This window comes from Dermacentor albipictus, chromosome 10 (assembly GCF_038994185.2).
Source record: "Dermacentor albipictus isolate Rhodes 1998 colony chromosome 10, USDA_Dalb.pri_finalv2, whole genome shotgun sequence".
Lineage (NCBI taxonomy): Eukaryota > Metazoa > Arthropoda > Arachnida > Ixodida > Ixodidae > Dermacentor > Dermacentor albipictus.
Window position 1 is genome coordinate 63869319 of NC_091830.1, and position 16799 is coordinate 63886117.

The window sequence follows — 16799 nt, forward strand, 5'->3', positions numbered from 1 at the left end:
AACATGGGTGCCCGGCGTTCCGTAACAAAATACGTGTGACCACAGAGTGTGCGACTTTACGACACATTCGTAACATTGTCAAGCATGTGCAATCAGTTTTCTCGTTTGCTGTGTACCGGTGCAGCGCACGCACAATTACGTGCTTAAGGTCACAGTAAATGTCGGGTACAGTACGAAAATACGTGGCCATTTTCTTTAACTTTCCTGCATGCGAAAACTCGCCCTAGCACGTCACAAGTGCTATTTTTGTCGAGGTTGCTGTGTCCTTTGCTACTTCTTGTAAAATATAACTATACGCATGTATAGATTTTCAGTGTAGCGACCGGCTTATCGTGCTTGGTGATGGGCATCTGTCGGCTGACGACACGAATTTCTTTTTTTTTTTGAGTGTGTTACACCATAAGTCCTTTTCGCCTGTTACACGCCAATATTTGCTTCACAGTGCACAGAAATCGACCGCACAAAGGCAACACCAATAGTTCATTAACGATCAAAAGGCATCCGTACCTTGTAATTTACTTAGCAAGATGCCCTCACTACGCTGCACCACGATCATTAGTCACACTTAGCACGTTCATGGGGGTTTAGTTGGTGCCACAGGAATGCAAACACGCCTTCGTGGTAGCCGTTTCTTGATATCGGTCGTCGCGGCATTGAAGCATTGGTTTATCCTTACTGTTAGGCTTGCTTTTATTTATACGAAATTCACACTTTACCTATAGCGTGCTACCTATCCCTACACGTAGGGAAATATTCCTGTGTTTGGCAGCGTAGGTTGCAGAACAATATGGCTTCCACTTACAGTGAGAACAATATAATTAACGCAGCGGCTATTTCTTGCAGTGGGCTGCCGCCGTCCATTCAGGGTGACGTTTTTTTTTGTGCTGGTAATAAAATACCGACAGAATTAATCACAAGGGAAATTTTCGAGCAATCACTTACGGTGCGAGTGCACAGTCAGTTACAGTGAAGCTGTTCAGGCTACTTTCCCTAGGATTGCATCCGTCTGTGAACACAAGACTATCATCACTCCGATTGGCTCCAGTGTCGTCGTCTTCCACAGCTAGCTCGTTGGCGTCCCTAGCCACTGCCACGCCAAAGCGCATTAGCTACTGCTGCCGCGTTCCTCGTTGCCATTAATAAATTAAATAAGTAATTAGGAAACACAAAGAGGTAACACATTTCACAGTGAATTAGAAGCGATGCTCCTAAGTGCCAGTTACCCAGGATGTTGTCCGTGTAAAGACAAAAAACTCGCCATACGTGGGCGATCTCGAAGATACTGAAATGCCGGGACGACCCGCATCGCAGATAACGCAGGCGCTAAGCTCTCCCCATACCTGGGCCAAGTCCGAAGGTACTGCAATACAATTGGCGGATGTGAACTAGGCGTGAATCACTCCCGGTACATTCAGCGATCCCGAAGATAGCGCAATACCGGGCTGACCCGCGGCGAATGGGAAGCAGGCGTTAAGTACACCCCATACGTGGGCCGATTCCGAAGATTGCACAATGCTGGGCCGACCCCTGGCGGAGGTGTAGTTGGCCATTGAGTGGTCTACATAGCTTCGCTGGTCATCATCCTTCACAGAGTGGAAGGCCACTGTGTTCTTTATTGCGAAGTCAGTTCTTCACAAGATGTCGCGTTCTTATTCATAAAAACTGTGCTTTTATTTTACATCCAGTGTCCGCTAGATACAGTTGCGGACAGATGCTGCAATACGTAGGTTTCCTCGTGAAATAAAGGCGTTGCTGTGCATAAATAGAGACTGAGTAAATTTCTTAAATACTTGGGATATGGTCAATGGAAGCCTCTGATGATAGTCGGGCAGTCACGACGGCTATATGCCAGAACATGAGTGGCTATACTGTGCAAGCCTACACTAGGCCAACACGAGACTAATTTCAGTCAGCCAGTTGTTGGCAACGGGATTTTTACTTCGTGTCGGCTCCTCTGTCGCACTGTACTGACACCGACAATCGGTCGATGGCCGGCTGAGAGGTCAGCGTCGGTACATTGTGCAGGAGGTGCCAACAGGAAGGAAAAAAAGCTGTCGCTACCCGTCGGTAGTCCGAAATTGGTGTTGCGTTCGCCTATCGTGAATGAGCCTTCAGTGGCTAGCTTCAGGCGTGGAGAGCATGCAAGCGTGCTTCTATCATTGACGTCCCGCTTAAATAAGCTGCAGTGGTCGGCATTGTTTCAATCAATACATCGTCTCTCAGCCAAATTTTGACTGTGGAGCGATCAAGGATTCACCAATAGGTGGCTTCCAACTTTCTGCTCCTTAGCCGCTTCTGCAGAATAAAATAAAATAACACCGAAGGCTGTGCTGTTTGCTACAGCAAATGCTTGAAGCAACTCCATGCCTGCCACAGTTTGTTCACCAAGTTCTTTTGTTGCTCCAGAACAGCGTATACTATTCTTCTACACGGCACAGACAGTTCACCGGAGAGAAACGTAAGCGGCGCCTCCGAAGCACCGCATGACGGTGTGCTTTCTCCGCAGCAGGTGGCAGAGGACGATGCTGGGGACGCCAGTGCAAACGCACGAACGTGTATCGCAGGCCAGAGGTTGGAACGCTTGGTTGGCGCACATACACGAAGGATGACGCTTGGCCAGCAAAACGAAGCAAGCATACGAGTGCGCGTGCTTCCAGACCTCGAAATTTTGGAACAAGGGCCCTGCCGCATTACGGTAATGCTTGCCAATGACGAAGCCGGTGTGCCGGAAGGAACACGTAAGCAGCTGAAAACGCGACCAACTCCATTAACAATGTGCCAGAAATCTTGCAATCTTGAATAACTTTACAAAGTTCGATTACCGTAAATGAGGTTATGTGCGCACTTCTTTCTTTCCTTCTTTCCATATGCTACATCCAGCTCCGAGAGGCAATAAAGAAAACTAAGTCGCCATTGCGCAGGATTCGTGCCTAAATCTACGTTTCTAGTTTTATAATAATGGCAAGCCATGGATATGTATGCCAACATATTTTGGGCAGTTTTTCTACGCCTCATCGTTTGGTATCTGCATAATGCCTATTTAAACACATTAAACAACACGCACACATTTATTAATGATCACTGTATATTACACACTAATATATTTGGAGTGCGCATGCAATGTCATCACACAACGCAAAACGTATGACAGAATTCTATAAAATAAGTCTACACACAGTATTAAGAGCAGTATGTTACTTCCAGTCCATGCCACAGAAGTTCCACAGATTGGCGCATTGAAGCAATGCGCCAATCTTACGTAATTGAATAAGGGCAATCCCGGTGGTTGAAATACTAGCTCAAATGAAATAAAATGCATATTATAATTATTTGCTTTAGTAATTTCTAAAGTGCTACCTTTTTCAGCGCCAACAGTTCGTCTAGTGTGATTATTGAACCTGACAAATGTGCCGTTCAGGGACAAATGTCCCGTTACAGAACACGTGCTCATAGAGCTACGCTTGTGCTGGCAGTACCAAGAAAACGTAATTATGACATCTTACTAAAGGTCTTAAACGCAGTGCATCCGATACTGGATAAATTGCGACACCAAGTTCACACGCGCAGATGATACAAACTATCAATGATGCCTTGATACGCGTGATCAAAACCTACACATAGTATCACTAAATGCATGCCTAATAGAACACGTCCCGGAAGCATGCCACCAATATCGAAATGTATAGCGGACCTTTCTCGTGAATAACATCCATTTCATGCGCAAACATTCCTATTATATTTTTTTAAAATGAGATGGATGATTTCCTGATACATGATTTTTCCACGGATGGTTGTGTTCTGCTTAAATTATTAGCTTGCCAAATTCGCTCACGCTTTTACCCAGAAACACACTATCCTTAAAGAGGGCTCGGCAGTCGCATGTTTTGCAGAGAAGTGCACGAAAACCAAGAAAATGCTCCTTTTTTCATGCGACTCATGTACGCTTGTATTGGCGGAGTATTGTATCGACGAACAAAAAAAAAACAATAAAATAGCCCAAAGCAGAGCAGCTGAGGGAAAGGACGGTTTGATGAGTTCACAGCAGCACCGGCGCTGGAGCATGAGTCGTTATCAACGACACCGTATAATAAGAAGCCAACAAACAAATATACCAAGGACAACACAGGGCAAAATACTTGTACTTACTAATTTAAATTAGCTACAAAACTAATGAAATTGGCTAATGAAATTAAGTACAAGTAATGTCCCTTGAGTTGTCCTTGGTGTCTTCTTTTGTCGACTTCTTCTATATTGAATGAAAATCGGGCCCTAGGTTAACCCCCATTTCTTCTCGTAGCATGGATTCCGGTAACGCAGGCGCGCGCTCAAGCCCCGCGCGCAACCAATCAGAGCCATTTCGCTTCCGTCGGTGAGGGAAAGGGCAGGAAAGTATTGCGCGAGGACTGCCGGCTTCCTTTCGCCGGCTTCCTTTCGCCGGCTTCCTTTCGCCGGCTTCCTTTCGCCGGCTTCCTTTCGCCGGCTTCCTTTCGCCGGCTTCCTTTCGCCGGCTTCCATACTCGGCAAACCGATCGGACGGTCACGTGCTGCGTGTTCCCTCGAGTAACTGGCAGCCTTCGACGATTGGCAGCGAGAACTTGGAAGCGCCCGTTAGGGCCGCCCGAGCGCAGTAAATCTGACAGCATCAAAAAGAAAACGGCTGTCAGACTGGTCTGCTCTTCCCGCCAAGACTCGTTAATCTATTTTCGCTTGATAACGCAACAGTAGCATTACTACATTCTGGAATTATATTTTGATGACCTTGATGAATGTATGGGCTTAGTGCCGATCCTTTCTACTCGGTATTCGGCACGCTGACATGGCTGATTTTCGGTGAATTTGCTTTAGCGCTCGTTCAGCTACCTCTTCAGCGATGTGGTTTCGACAACCAGTGTAACAGATGTGTCGCATGTTGCCTGAAAGCTATGCTGACTAGATGTTTGCACGATTTGTGAAGCCCAACTAAAGCACATCTTTAGAGTGTCAGTCTTGCCAAGCTTACGCCCAAATGAAAGAAATCAGTTGCTTGCGAGCGCAAGGCTTATACAAGCAACAAGTTTGATGGCCAATAATACAAAATACAAGTATAAACTCGCATGGCACTGCCATTTGGCACTTGAAAAGTGATTTACCGCCGACTCGTACTTTATTGTATAAGATATAACACACATAGGATATCGTCCAAAACTCAATAATGTAGCATGGATTGCCGATTGTAGCCTATCAACATCAAATGCAATTGCATTTGATGTTGATAAGCAGGCCTTTACTCCGGTAGTATTACTGTTAGTTATTTCCCGTTATTGAAACCAAGATCATAACGTTAACATATTTTGGCACTGTTCGAAACTCTGTGAACGAAGATGTTAGCATCTACCTCGTTTTGGCATTATTGCTGTGCTCTTCGTAGCTAGCCGTAAATGACTTCACAAAAAAAAAGCCGGACTAAGCCAAATTAGGGAGGCAGTACACATATTGATCACCAAAGAATGCGCTGCTTGGCACTCATTTGACTGATGTTGGTATGGCCAACGCAGCAAAGAAATGCCACTTGCCACTCAGAGGCATGTCCATTTTATATCCAAATTTTACTTGCCTTCATTGTTGCGTCGGCGTAAACCGCCATCAAATCGCAGAGCATAAGTCAAGTGTGTTTTGTCTTGGCAACCAGGTAGCTTCCTCTGGTATCGGACAACAATTTAATCGTGTGAATCACCTCTCTCTACCCTACAGTCTATTTAAAGACCCACGCCATGCTCCAGTGATTGCTTCCTCTCCAAAAATTCTTTTCATGAATCCTCATGACATAGATGCAATGTGCGGCATAAAAAGCTTGGTTCGCTTGAAAGCCAAAGCACCGATAGGTATAGGAAAATACTAATGTATCCAGAAGGAAAGTTTCATCTTTTGACAGTGCATATCAGAGTAAACATTCGCTAAGTCAATTTACAAGTGCGATGTCTTACGCGCGCAGAGAAACATGAAATTATCTCACTCGATTAACAGGGACATTCGCTCTCACATTGCTGGGAGGACAAAGCTCGCAAAAACTCAAGACTAAACATTTCTTGCGGTTTCGCGTTTCAACGTGTCTCCTGAACATGAAAATACGCAATCTCTACTTGGGAACCATGCCCATGAGGCCAAGAGCCATACCGGTTCAACCATTATTTTTGCCTCGCGCAGAACACCTCCCAAATATGGCGCGTCAAAAACGCATGCTCTCAGCCACAACAAAGCCACGTGCTGCATTGGCCAGGCTAGAGGAAGGAACGTGGAGCTTACATTTTTCCCTTTCACCAATTGCGAGCTTGAAATCTATGCCATGCGCTCACCTCCTCTTTACCCCCTCTCACCCTGTACACGCTTGGTCGCGTGATCTCCAGCATTACGTGCACGGGAAGATGCCGTCCATCAAGACGTCAAACCGCCGTGGTTGCTCAGTGGCTATGGTGTTAGGCTGCTGAGCACAAGGTCGCGGGATCGAATCCCGGCCACAACGGCCGCATTTCGATGGGAGCGCAATGCGAAAACACCCATGTATTTGGATTTAGGCGCACGTGAAAGAACCCCAGGCGGTCGAAATTTCCGGAGTTATCCACAACGGCCTGCCTCATAATCCGAAAGTGCTTTTGGCACGTAAAACCCCATAATTTAATTTTAATTTAATCAAGACGTCAGCCTTCCTAGATCAGCCTCGCAGATTTTCCCACCCACCCACACTATACGGCATGTGGAGCTGGATAGAGCCCTTTAACATGTAGACTTTAGAGGTAACATCACAGTGACGGCGAAAATTCACCTGGAAGTTCCCTATAATTTCGACCGTACGAACCCAGCAGCTAGTGAAGCCAAAGAAGGCATATTAATAGCATGTTTTATTTATAAATAAAATACACAAACGATAAGACCAAAGTAAATAGAAAAGGACAATAATACAATTTGCCTGCTGATGGCGGCGAAACTCGCACTCTACACAACGCATGCGTTGCTCTAGTAACTGAGCTAGGGCGACAGCTGTTCACACGTTTACACACCTGGGTATCTGTTTCTGGGTACGAGATCTAGTCATAGGAACGTTGGGCACTAGCAGTCATGAGCATGGCGCTGACTGTGGAACATCAGTCTGACAAATGGCGTGACGTAGTAAATAAATTTTACGAATAGGCAGATGAACGATTAATGTTTGAGAAAACAGGCCAATACAACAAAGAATGAAAAAATAGGACTGGACGAAGGCCTCGTTTTCGTTCATAATTTTTTTTCTTCTGGCCTATTTTCATGAGTATTGAATACCAACGCACCCGGTTTACACATATTTTGACCAATAAGCCCTCGTCCGCCACCCTGATACTTCATGTAGGGATTTAGCTGGCTTGATTTGGGTGCCAGACTCTTGCTTGGCTACAACATTGTGATGATGGTCGGGCTTGTGCCAAGACAACAGACGAGAAGCTGCCTACAACCGACAAACAAACAAGGCCCATGACAAGATCTCGAACATAGAGGTAGGAATTTGATATCACTGCCAAGGGTCAAATCATTAGTTTGCTTTCTCCTTCTGTCATTAAATGGTAATGTTAGTGACACATCTAGGTCCTCTCATGTGCACGAAGCTTCCATTGGGTACTCTGGTCTCCACCATCATGATGTGCGACAAATGCGAGATTCATCGTTTCAAAAGTTTTTCTTGCGGTTCAGCCATCGCGGTTTCTTGTGGTACAGTCATCGATCTCTCGAACAAATTATTTCTAGTGGCTGCCTGGCCTTGGCTGCTTGCGGGAAAACTATGCATCCATAGCGTTGGTGCTGATGTTTCACGAAAATGCATATAAATGTTGTCGGATCTTAAGAAGAGATAAGTATTTAGGCAAATGTTTGCAGAAACTGCGCATGTAACATAATTTAGCCATGCTGAGCAGCACTAATGGTCTCTACTACAAGTACTTCCATTAGAGTCTTTTTTGTAAAGAAGAGTAAAGAATAGTACGCAAAAAATTATGGTCACATTTCATAACTTCACAATGAAAGGAGTGTTCGTGAGTGGCAGTAGCACGTCTTGACCACATAAGAAATGGTTTACTTAAGCGAGTTGGCTCAGTGGACTCGAAAACTGACAGAGAAACTTGCAGTAAAATATTGACTATATATGATTTATTGAAGGACAGCTGAAATGTATCTTCAAAAATAAGGATGTAATCAATACGTTTCATCAGGACAGCTGAATGTACCAAAGAAAGTATTGAACATTGGGAAAGCACAGCCTGCCATTGAACAAAATTTCATAGCGTAGGACTAAAGTCTAGCATGAAAACTTTTTAAATTAAATAGCAAATAGGGATAGAAACTTGGATCTAGAAAAGGGTTTAAAAGACGAGCGCAAATATAACCCGACAACACAGGGCAATACCATGTACCTCCTTACTTCGGGAGACTTGGATGCTTCTTTAGGCTTGCCTATATTGAGTTCTTGCGCATGTCACCTAGGTCATGTCATCATGTCAAAGATGGCGCTCACACACCGGACTGCTTAATTTTGAACGTGAAATGCGTGAAATGACGTGTTAGCGGATATCGTGGACAAGCATATCAGGAAACCAGGCTGGCAAAGAAAGTTGAGATATTTAGGGCGTGGTGACTCCTAGTAGATCAGGGTTTGGAAAGAGTCAAATATATACCTAGAGGAGAGACGAGCAGAATTCATTAAAGCGTGAAGGAATTTTAGACATTCAAGTTTGCGACGCTCTGCAAGAGGAGTGAGCCCAAGTAGGGGAAGAGAGTTAGATGGTCAAAATTCCTTGTCATATTTCCGGAAACAAAACGCATTGCCCTTTTTGCACTGATTCCAGTATTTTGACGTCAATGTTTGTATGGGTTCCATACAACGCAGCCATATTCGAGGATGGGGCAAATCATGCTTTGATATTCATGATTTCTAGTTTCTTGAGGGGCAAGGATCAGCGTACGATGTGAGTAACCTAGTATTTTAAGGGCCTTATTAAAGGGGACATCAACGTGTTTCCACCATGAGAAATGATGTGTTGTTAGGGTACCTAAATATTAATATGGTTAAAGGCATAGGTAGACAAGGCAGGGGATGAGCGTCGTGTAAAGAATATGGAAACTGTTTTGGAAAATTTGATATTCCTTTGCCGTACTTTGTTCCACTTACGGAAGTCAGCCAAATAATTAAGTACAACATGATCAGTAGGAGGTTTTGCATGATATCAAACGCAATCACTATTGAAAAGTCGTTTTTTAACTGTGGTGTGTAGGGGAGATCAATAATATAAAGCAGCAATAAGAGGACCCAGTACGGAACGTTGGGGAACATCTGATGAAACAGGCATCATGGGTGAGTTAGTAGAGTTCAAACATAGATATTGCGAACGCTGGGAAAAGAAGTCCGATGTCCAGCCAACCAAAGATGCATATTTTAGTATAGCGAACCGCTTGTGCATTACCTGAGGGTTTAAAATCGCAGCAATATTTTTGCCTGAATGATGACTATGATCACACCGGCAGACACACTGCAGGCTCCGGTTGTCTTTGATTAAATGATGTCAAAATTTGTGCAGAGCATTCTAAGAGAACATTTATGATTGGCCTCTAGCATTTATAAACGTTGTTTGTGCTTTACGGAAGTTTTTGATTACACGCGTACACTCGAAACAATGAGACTCTCGAGAAATCACATAGATTGATACCGTTTTTATTCGCAGATCATCTTGCCGAATGGGAAACGTTCACAAGGGCACTGCTGGCCGTTCACGTTTGTATTCATCGCTTGTGCCTGAGCATCTCGGCAGTCTCCCGGTCACCCAGACACTTCTACCGGGGCTTCAGTTTGCGAGACGGAACCGCAGTCGTCGACGTTGAAGTTTCTGCATTTCGCGACCCGTGCACAGACTTTGTGTTACCGTATTTGCGTAATCTGTGTCAATTAAGAATGGTTCAACGAGCTGATATACAATTTCAAGACATCTCTCTGCCAAATTGTGACGTCCGAGGAGAGGCGGTGTTTCGTGAATTGCTCCGTATGGATGCTCCTCTCGAATTGGACGTTAACAGGTACGTTTTTCTTTCTTCCTTTCGGTTCAGGAAAGTAGGGCCCCCAATAACCAAGCTTCCGGCAAGAGATCGCACGCGATATTTAATGGAAAAACGTTTACTGCGAATTGTTGAATGTTTCCCAAGCATTTGCCAACTCCGCCACTACACAACCTACTGTGCAATACTCATGCTTTTTTTTTCATTGACAGAGAGAGACACGCTCACATGAAGGAAGGCCGAGCGGGTAGACAATAAAGTTGGGTTCGATGCATTGTATGAAGAAAAGGAAAACATTTAAATACATAGGAACTTATAAAGATTTCCCTAATGGTAAAAACGCCAGGAGAGGTGAATGCAAGGATGACACGACGAGTGACAAAAGGGTGCTGAATCTATAGTTGGCGCCAAAATTGAAGTAGGACATGCTACTATCGAAGTATATCTCGCAGGACTGCAGACCTCAGGAAGCGAATTAGTGCTGTCGTCTACATCGCACACGTTCTATGTAACCACTGTCCAACTACTTTTACTCTGATAGTGGCCGTCTGTCCAGTACCCCTAACATGGTACACATAACCCGCTTGTCTTAAGTATAACGTCCAAAAATAGAGATGCGCTATAGAACCTTCGCAGTTCCTAGACTGCCACAGGTGCAACTCTCAACCTGTGCTACTAGCAATGAGTGCGATTTGGTGAACACATTATCAAGGTACGGTGGGTACAACTTTCTTTGCAGATTGTTAGCGCATGTTGCACGCTCATTTTCAAGTCAGGAGCCAGGAAATGTATGCGACTGTTAAGGGAAGTTGTTGACTTGCATGGCACAACAAAGGGTAGCTGCTGCGCCTGCTATTGAGAGTGGAATTGAAGCAGATTTTCTACTGTCATAGGGAAACTTGGCTGATTAGTCACCGCAATGATTTTCATTGTCACCATAGTCTACCGGTTGCCACTGTTAATATTTGAGCAGGTGTCGCGGGGCGCCATGAAGTAAAATAATGTCACGCAAGAGAAAGTCCGCAACGTCAGTGGCGCAACTGGTAGGGAGAGTCCGCGTGATAGCATATTGGGTGGCGTAATCAGTTGCGACGGCTACCCATTTGTTCCCAGAGGAAGACGTGGGAAAGGGACCGAGGAGGTCTAATCCAACAGGAAAGAATGGTTCCAGAGGGACAGTGATCGGCTGGAGATGACCGGCAGGTAGTACCTGAGGTGTTTTCCGACGCTGGCAGGTATAACAGGCAGCAACATAGCGTCGGACGGAGCGAGCGAGACCAGGCCAATAGAAGCGGTGGCGGACGCGGTCGCATGTGCGGGTTACGCCAAGATGTCCTGCAGTAGGTGCATCATGCATCTCAAAGAGCACAGTCTGTCGTAGATGTTGTGGCACGACAAGATCAGATCCGTCAGGGAGGAAGTTCCTTCGGTACAGAATGCCGCCCTGGAGAACATAGCGGCGAACGGATGCGTCGGTAGGTGTAGAGCGCAGACGCTCGATGAGTGCTCGTAGCGGTAGGTCTCGGTGCTGCTCATCGGCGATGTTAGCGAATGCAGACACAGAGAAAATACCGTTGGCGGTACTACTGTCGGCGTCGTCAGGCTCGTCTACCGGGTAACGAGACAGGCAGTCAGCGTCCTTGTGTAGTCGGCCAGATTTGTAGGTGACAGTATATGAATATTCTTGGAGGCGTAATGGCCAGCGACCAAGTCTTACTGTAGGATCTTTCAGTGAGTATAACCAGCAAAGCGCGTGATGGTCTGTGACAACGGAGAAGGGTCGGCCATATAAGTATGGGCGGAACTTCGCAAACACCCAAACTAGGGCCAGACACTCCCGCTCAGTGATGTAATAGTTGCGCTCCGCGGGTGAGAGGAGCCTGCTGGTGTAAACGATAACACGGTCGTTGCCGCGCTAGCGTTGTGCCAGTACTGCGCCAATTCCGTGACTGCTGGCATCAGTACGGACTTCGGTAGGCGCAGAAGGATCGAAATGGGCCAGAACGAGAGGCGTTGTGAGAACGTCGATTAGATGCGAGAATGCAGAGGCCTCGTTATCGCCCCACTGGAAAGGGGCGTCTTTTTTCAAAAGCTCGGTTAGGGGTCGTGCTATGGCCGCAAAAGTTTTCACGAAACGGCGGAAGTAGGAACAAAGGCCGATGAAGCTGCGCACGTCCTTGACACACTTCGGAACAGGGAAGTGCGTAACAGCATGGATCTTGCCTGCGTCCGGTTGCACTCCGTTCGCGTCAACGAGACGCCCAAGGACGGTAATCTGGCGACGGCCGAATTGGCACTTCGATGCGTTTAATTGCTGACCGGCGCGACGAAAAACGTCCAGAACTGCTTAGAGGCGCTCGAGGTGCGTAGCGAACGTTGAGGAGAGTACTATGACGTCGTCCAAGTAGCACAGGCATGTGGACCATTTGAAACCGTGAAGAAGGGCGTCCATCATGCGTTCAAAAGTGGCAGGAGCGTTACATAGACCGAACGGCATCACTTTGAATTGGTAAAGACCGTCTGGAGTTACAAAAGCAGTCTTATCGCGGTCGAGATCGTCCATGGCAATCTGCCTGTAGCCGGAGCGGAGGTCAAAAGAAGAGAAGTAGCAAGCACCATGGAGGCAGTCAAGGGCGTCATCGATCCGAGGTAGGGGATACACGTCCTTTTTGCCAACCCTGTTAAGGTGCCGATAATCCACGCAAAAGCGCCATGAGCCATCGTTCTTGTTTACCAGTGCAACAGGTGACGCCCTTGGACTACATGATGGTTGTATGATGTCCTTGGCAAGCATTTTGCGAACTTCTGCGTGAATAACTTGATGCTCAGCCGGTGACACTCGATACGGGCGGCGATGAATAGGAGGGGCATCGCCGGTATTAATGCGATGTTGAATAGTTGTAGTTTTGGCCAAAGGACGATCGTTAAATTCAAAAATAACGTCGTAGGAAAACAGAACGCGGTAGAGTTCACAAGCGTGCTCGGACGGCCTGTCGGGCGCAATCATTTTCTGTAAGTAGGCGATGGTAGAGGAGGATCGGCTGAATTGCCGTCTACCTCAATAGATGCTATTGTGCTATCCCGCATGGCAACACTTGTGTCGTCAAGCCAAAATTAACCAGTGGCAGGCAGACGCAATTAGCCGTAATAGATAAAACGGCATGAGGTACCGTGAACCCGTGTGTAAGGAGGACGTCTTGTACAGGAGCCGCGATATAGTGACCGTCGGGCACTGGTGGGGATGACACTAGGTCAACGTAAGTCTGCCGTAGGTCGACAACGAAGTCGACGGAACTGGGGCGACTGGGGTGTGGTTCAGTGGAATCCAGAACAGGCAGGTCAAGGCGGAGAGTACTGGCGGAACAATCAATGAGAGCAGAATGTTCGGAGAGGAAGTCTAAGCCGAGGATGATGTCGTGGAGACAGTGGGCGATGACTGTGAATAGCACGATTGTTGAGCGATCGGTGAAGGAGACGCGGGCGGCACACATACCAATTACGGGGGCTGTTCCGCCATCGGCGACACGGACAACATGCGCCGTGGCGGGCGTGATTATTTTTTTCAGGCGGGTACGAAAGTCCGCGCTCATTACCGACAAATGCGCCCCAGTGTCTATAAGGGCAGATGCAGGAACACCGTCGACTTGCACGTCAAGAAGGTTCAGATGAGTGGGCAACGCCAGTGGAGGATTTGACGGCGTAGGGAGCAATGCAGCGTCACCTCGAGACGCTGCATCATTTCGTATTCCGGCTGGGAGCGGCGTCCGAAGGGAGTCGGCGAAAAGGAGCGATGGGGCTGGGGAGAGTGAGATTGTCGTCGTTGGGGCGAAGGTGAACGAGAATCGGGGTGGTTCGGTGCAGGAGAGACAGTGGCGACATTATCGGAGCGTGCGGCATAGGGACGAGAAGGGCCACCTGAGGGGCGAGAGTAGGCAGTATAAGCAGACCGGCTCGGGGAAGTCCAGCGACTTCGACAGTGCTGAGAAACGTGCCCGATGCGACGGCAGTGAAAACAAATGGGCTTGTCGTCAGCAGTGCGCCATTCAGCTGGGTTGCGGAAACGTGGTGGGTAAGAAGATGCGGGACGGGGCCGAATCGAAGAAGCCGGATGGGTATCAGGGCGATGGGCCGAGCAGATGGTGTGAAGGCCCATGTTTTCGAACTCCTGGCGGACAACTGCCTGGATCAGGGAAACCGTGACTGCAGGTGCGTTGGTGGGGCTGGAGTCGAAGGCAGCCGGATAGGCGGCCTCAATGTAATGCCGGACGATCTTGGTAATATCGCCAGTGTTGTTGGGACGAGGAGCGTCGGCACAGGAAGATGTCGTTGGGGTGTTGGGCAAACGGGCAAACTGCTGATCGATACGTCTGATTTAGCGAGTTCCAGGCGGCGTCCACCGTCGCGACGTTGTTGAATACGAGCAACTTGAAGGCGTCATCGGCAATGCCTTTGAGGATATGGGATACCTTGTCTGACTCAGTCATGTGTGCATCAACTTTGCGGCATAGAGCCAAGACGTCCTGAATGTACGTGACATAGGGCTCGGTTGACGTCTGCACACGGCCGGAAAGCGCCTTCTGGGCGGCAAGTTTGTGACCGTAGGGGTTGCCGAACAAGTCTCGGAGCTTTTGCTTGAGCGAATCCCAACTGGTGAGCTCCTCTTCGTGCGTCCGAAACCAAACTCGAGGTGTGCCACCGAGGTAAAAGACTACGTCGGCGAGCATGATAGTAGGGTCCCACCGGTTATTGCGGCTGACGTGTTCGTACAGGCTGATCCAGTCGTCGACGTCTTCCCCATCTTTGCCCGAGAATACGCCAGGATCACGAGGAGCAGGGAGAGTGATGTAGGTCGTCGATGTGGCAGCAGGTTTCGGAGTTGGCTGAGCCGAGTTGTCATCGCCGGGAGCCATGAAGCTAGGCTCGACGTAGCAACCACTGGGAAGCTCCGTGACGAGGTACAGGGAACATCCACCTCCACCAGATATGTTACGTAAGAAGACGTAGATGAAAAGCTATATACAAGTATATTTACAACGTAATACGCCGCACTTGGCCAAGAGGCAACAGCCCGCGCTAGCCTCCAATCGTCGTCGTCGTCTTCTTACTGCTCGTCTCTTCGTCATCGGTAATACTATTCCGTAGCAATATAATGCGCTGTCCTTTAACGCCCGCTTGATGGTGTAAATTTAGTATATCTGGCACTTGTTTGAGAACACGGCCTATTGAGATTTGTATAACTTGAAAGGCTTTCTCCAAATCCCAAGAAATAATCCAGGATTGAGGGGGTTTCTCAAGAAAAAAGTCGCAGTTTCTTCCGGAAGGCCAAAGCTCATTTACTTTAGCAAATTACTAGAGAACTATACAAGGTAACGATAGTACTTTTATCGGCTGTCTGAACTCCTAAACACTTGCTCACTGACTGATTGGCAAGAATGGTGTGACGCGCACAAAAGCAAGCATCAACAGACCTCAATCGATGATCGCGGGCAATCGCTGTCGAAAGGATGGCGAGGGGAGCAGCGGCAGCAGCAGGGAGAGAATCAACCTTCTTGCTGCCTCTCGCTACAGCACGACGTAAGCGGCAATATTACAGCGCACTCAAAGCTACAAGCCTTCTGCACAGCTAGACTCGGTACTCAAAAGATTGTTTTCAAAATCGGGCCCGCGTGGCTGCACTCAGCTGCGCGATACGCAAAGGCCATCGGAGCAGAACGCACCCCATCCTCTATTGCCTTGCTCGAGGTGGAAGCCACCATCATCGGCACACCTCGCATTGTTTCACTTGCAACTAAACCGAACGGCCCGCCGCCAAGGTGTTATCCCACAGGGCCTTCATAATGTATATCAAGGCGTCAAGGAAGGCGGAAGTGCGCTTAGAATATGCATACAATTGCTAGTTCAGTAATAAACTCGGCTGCCAACCGAAGCGCCGGGTGTAGTGCTCCCGTATAATTCGCAAGACAGTGTCCTAATATGGATTAAAGCAAGCTTTTCTGGCACGTGAACTGCTCGTGTCGAGCACGTAGATTTGAGAGAACCGTCAGCAAGAACGCGCAGTGGGGCGTAGTGCCCCTCGCATAGAAATTGGAGGGTAACTTCTCTGAACTCTCTTGACGCCACAACAGCTTCGCTTTTTAATTCAGGAATTGTGAGGTGTACCTTCGGTTGGTGTATACATCAAAATTTGACGCTGGTTTTCTCACATGTGATAAAGCTAATGACAGAGAACCGGGGTGCAGTGTTGCGTGCTTTGCAGACGTCCTTATTTTAGGTAGGCAAGCCAGATGGTGCCACGGACGATCAGCTGCGTATGTTATGTGTTTCCCGAGCACACCAAATAAAATATGTGTCGTCATGAGGTGAACACGAATGATGGCTTTGGTGGTCACTATAGATGTATGCCTCGAAAGTTAAAGGTAGGCCCGGAATGCTAGAGTTTGAAGTGTGAAGTGTTTGAAGGCTTTGAAGTGTTGCGAATGTTGCTTGCACAAGAATTTTGCTGCTAAAGTGTGCAATACTGTAGGAACTCCAAAACGATACAGTAGCAGCATGGATTGCAGTGCAGGATCCCGTGACTTCTCCCGTTGAATTGAGGTTAGGTGGACAATTCCTGTGGACTTCTTTTTAACAAATGATACGTAGGGACCAAATATAGTTCCCTTACGATGATAATCCCCCGAAATTATATGTTAATTTTTGAATTGCTTGCCTATTGATAATAAGGGCTTACAATGCCATCGGCGTTTTGCGTG

The 16799-nt window shown here is 47.4% G+C and overlaps 1 protein-coding gene across 2 annotated transcripts in view; it reads left to right on the plus strand.

The window, feature by feature from the left end:
- Positions 1–16799, plus strand: part of LOC135904190 (uncharacterized) — a 37560-nt gene that overhangs the window by 15346 nt on the left and 5415 nt on the right. The window contains exons 5-6 of one of the 2 annotated variants that reach the window (XM_065434823.2): positions 2507–2738; positions 9720–10068. In XM_065434823.2, the coding sequence (XP_065290895.1) occupies positions 2507–2738; positions 9720–10068 (581 nt within the window). The remainder of the gene's footprint in view (positions 1–2506; positions 2739–9719; positions 10069–16799) is intronic. The other variant, XM_065434824.2, reaches the window with a different exon arrangement.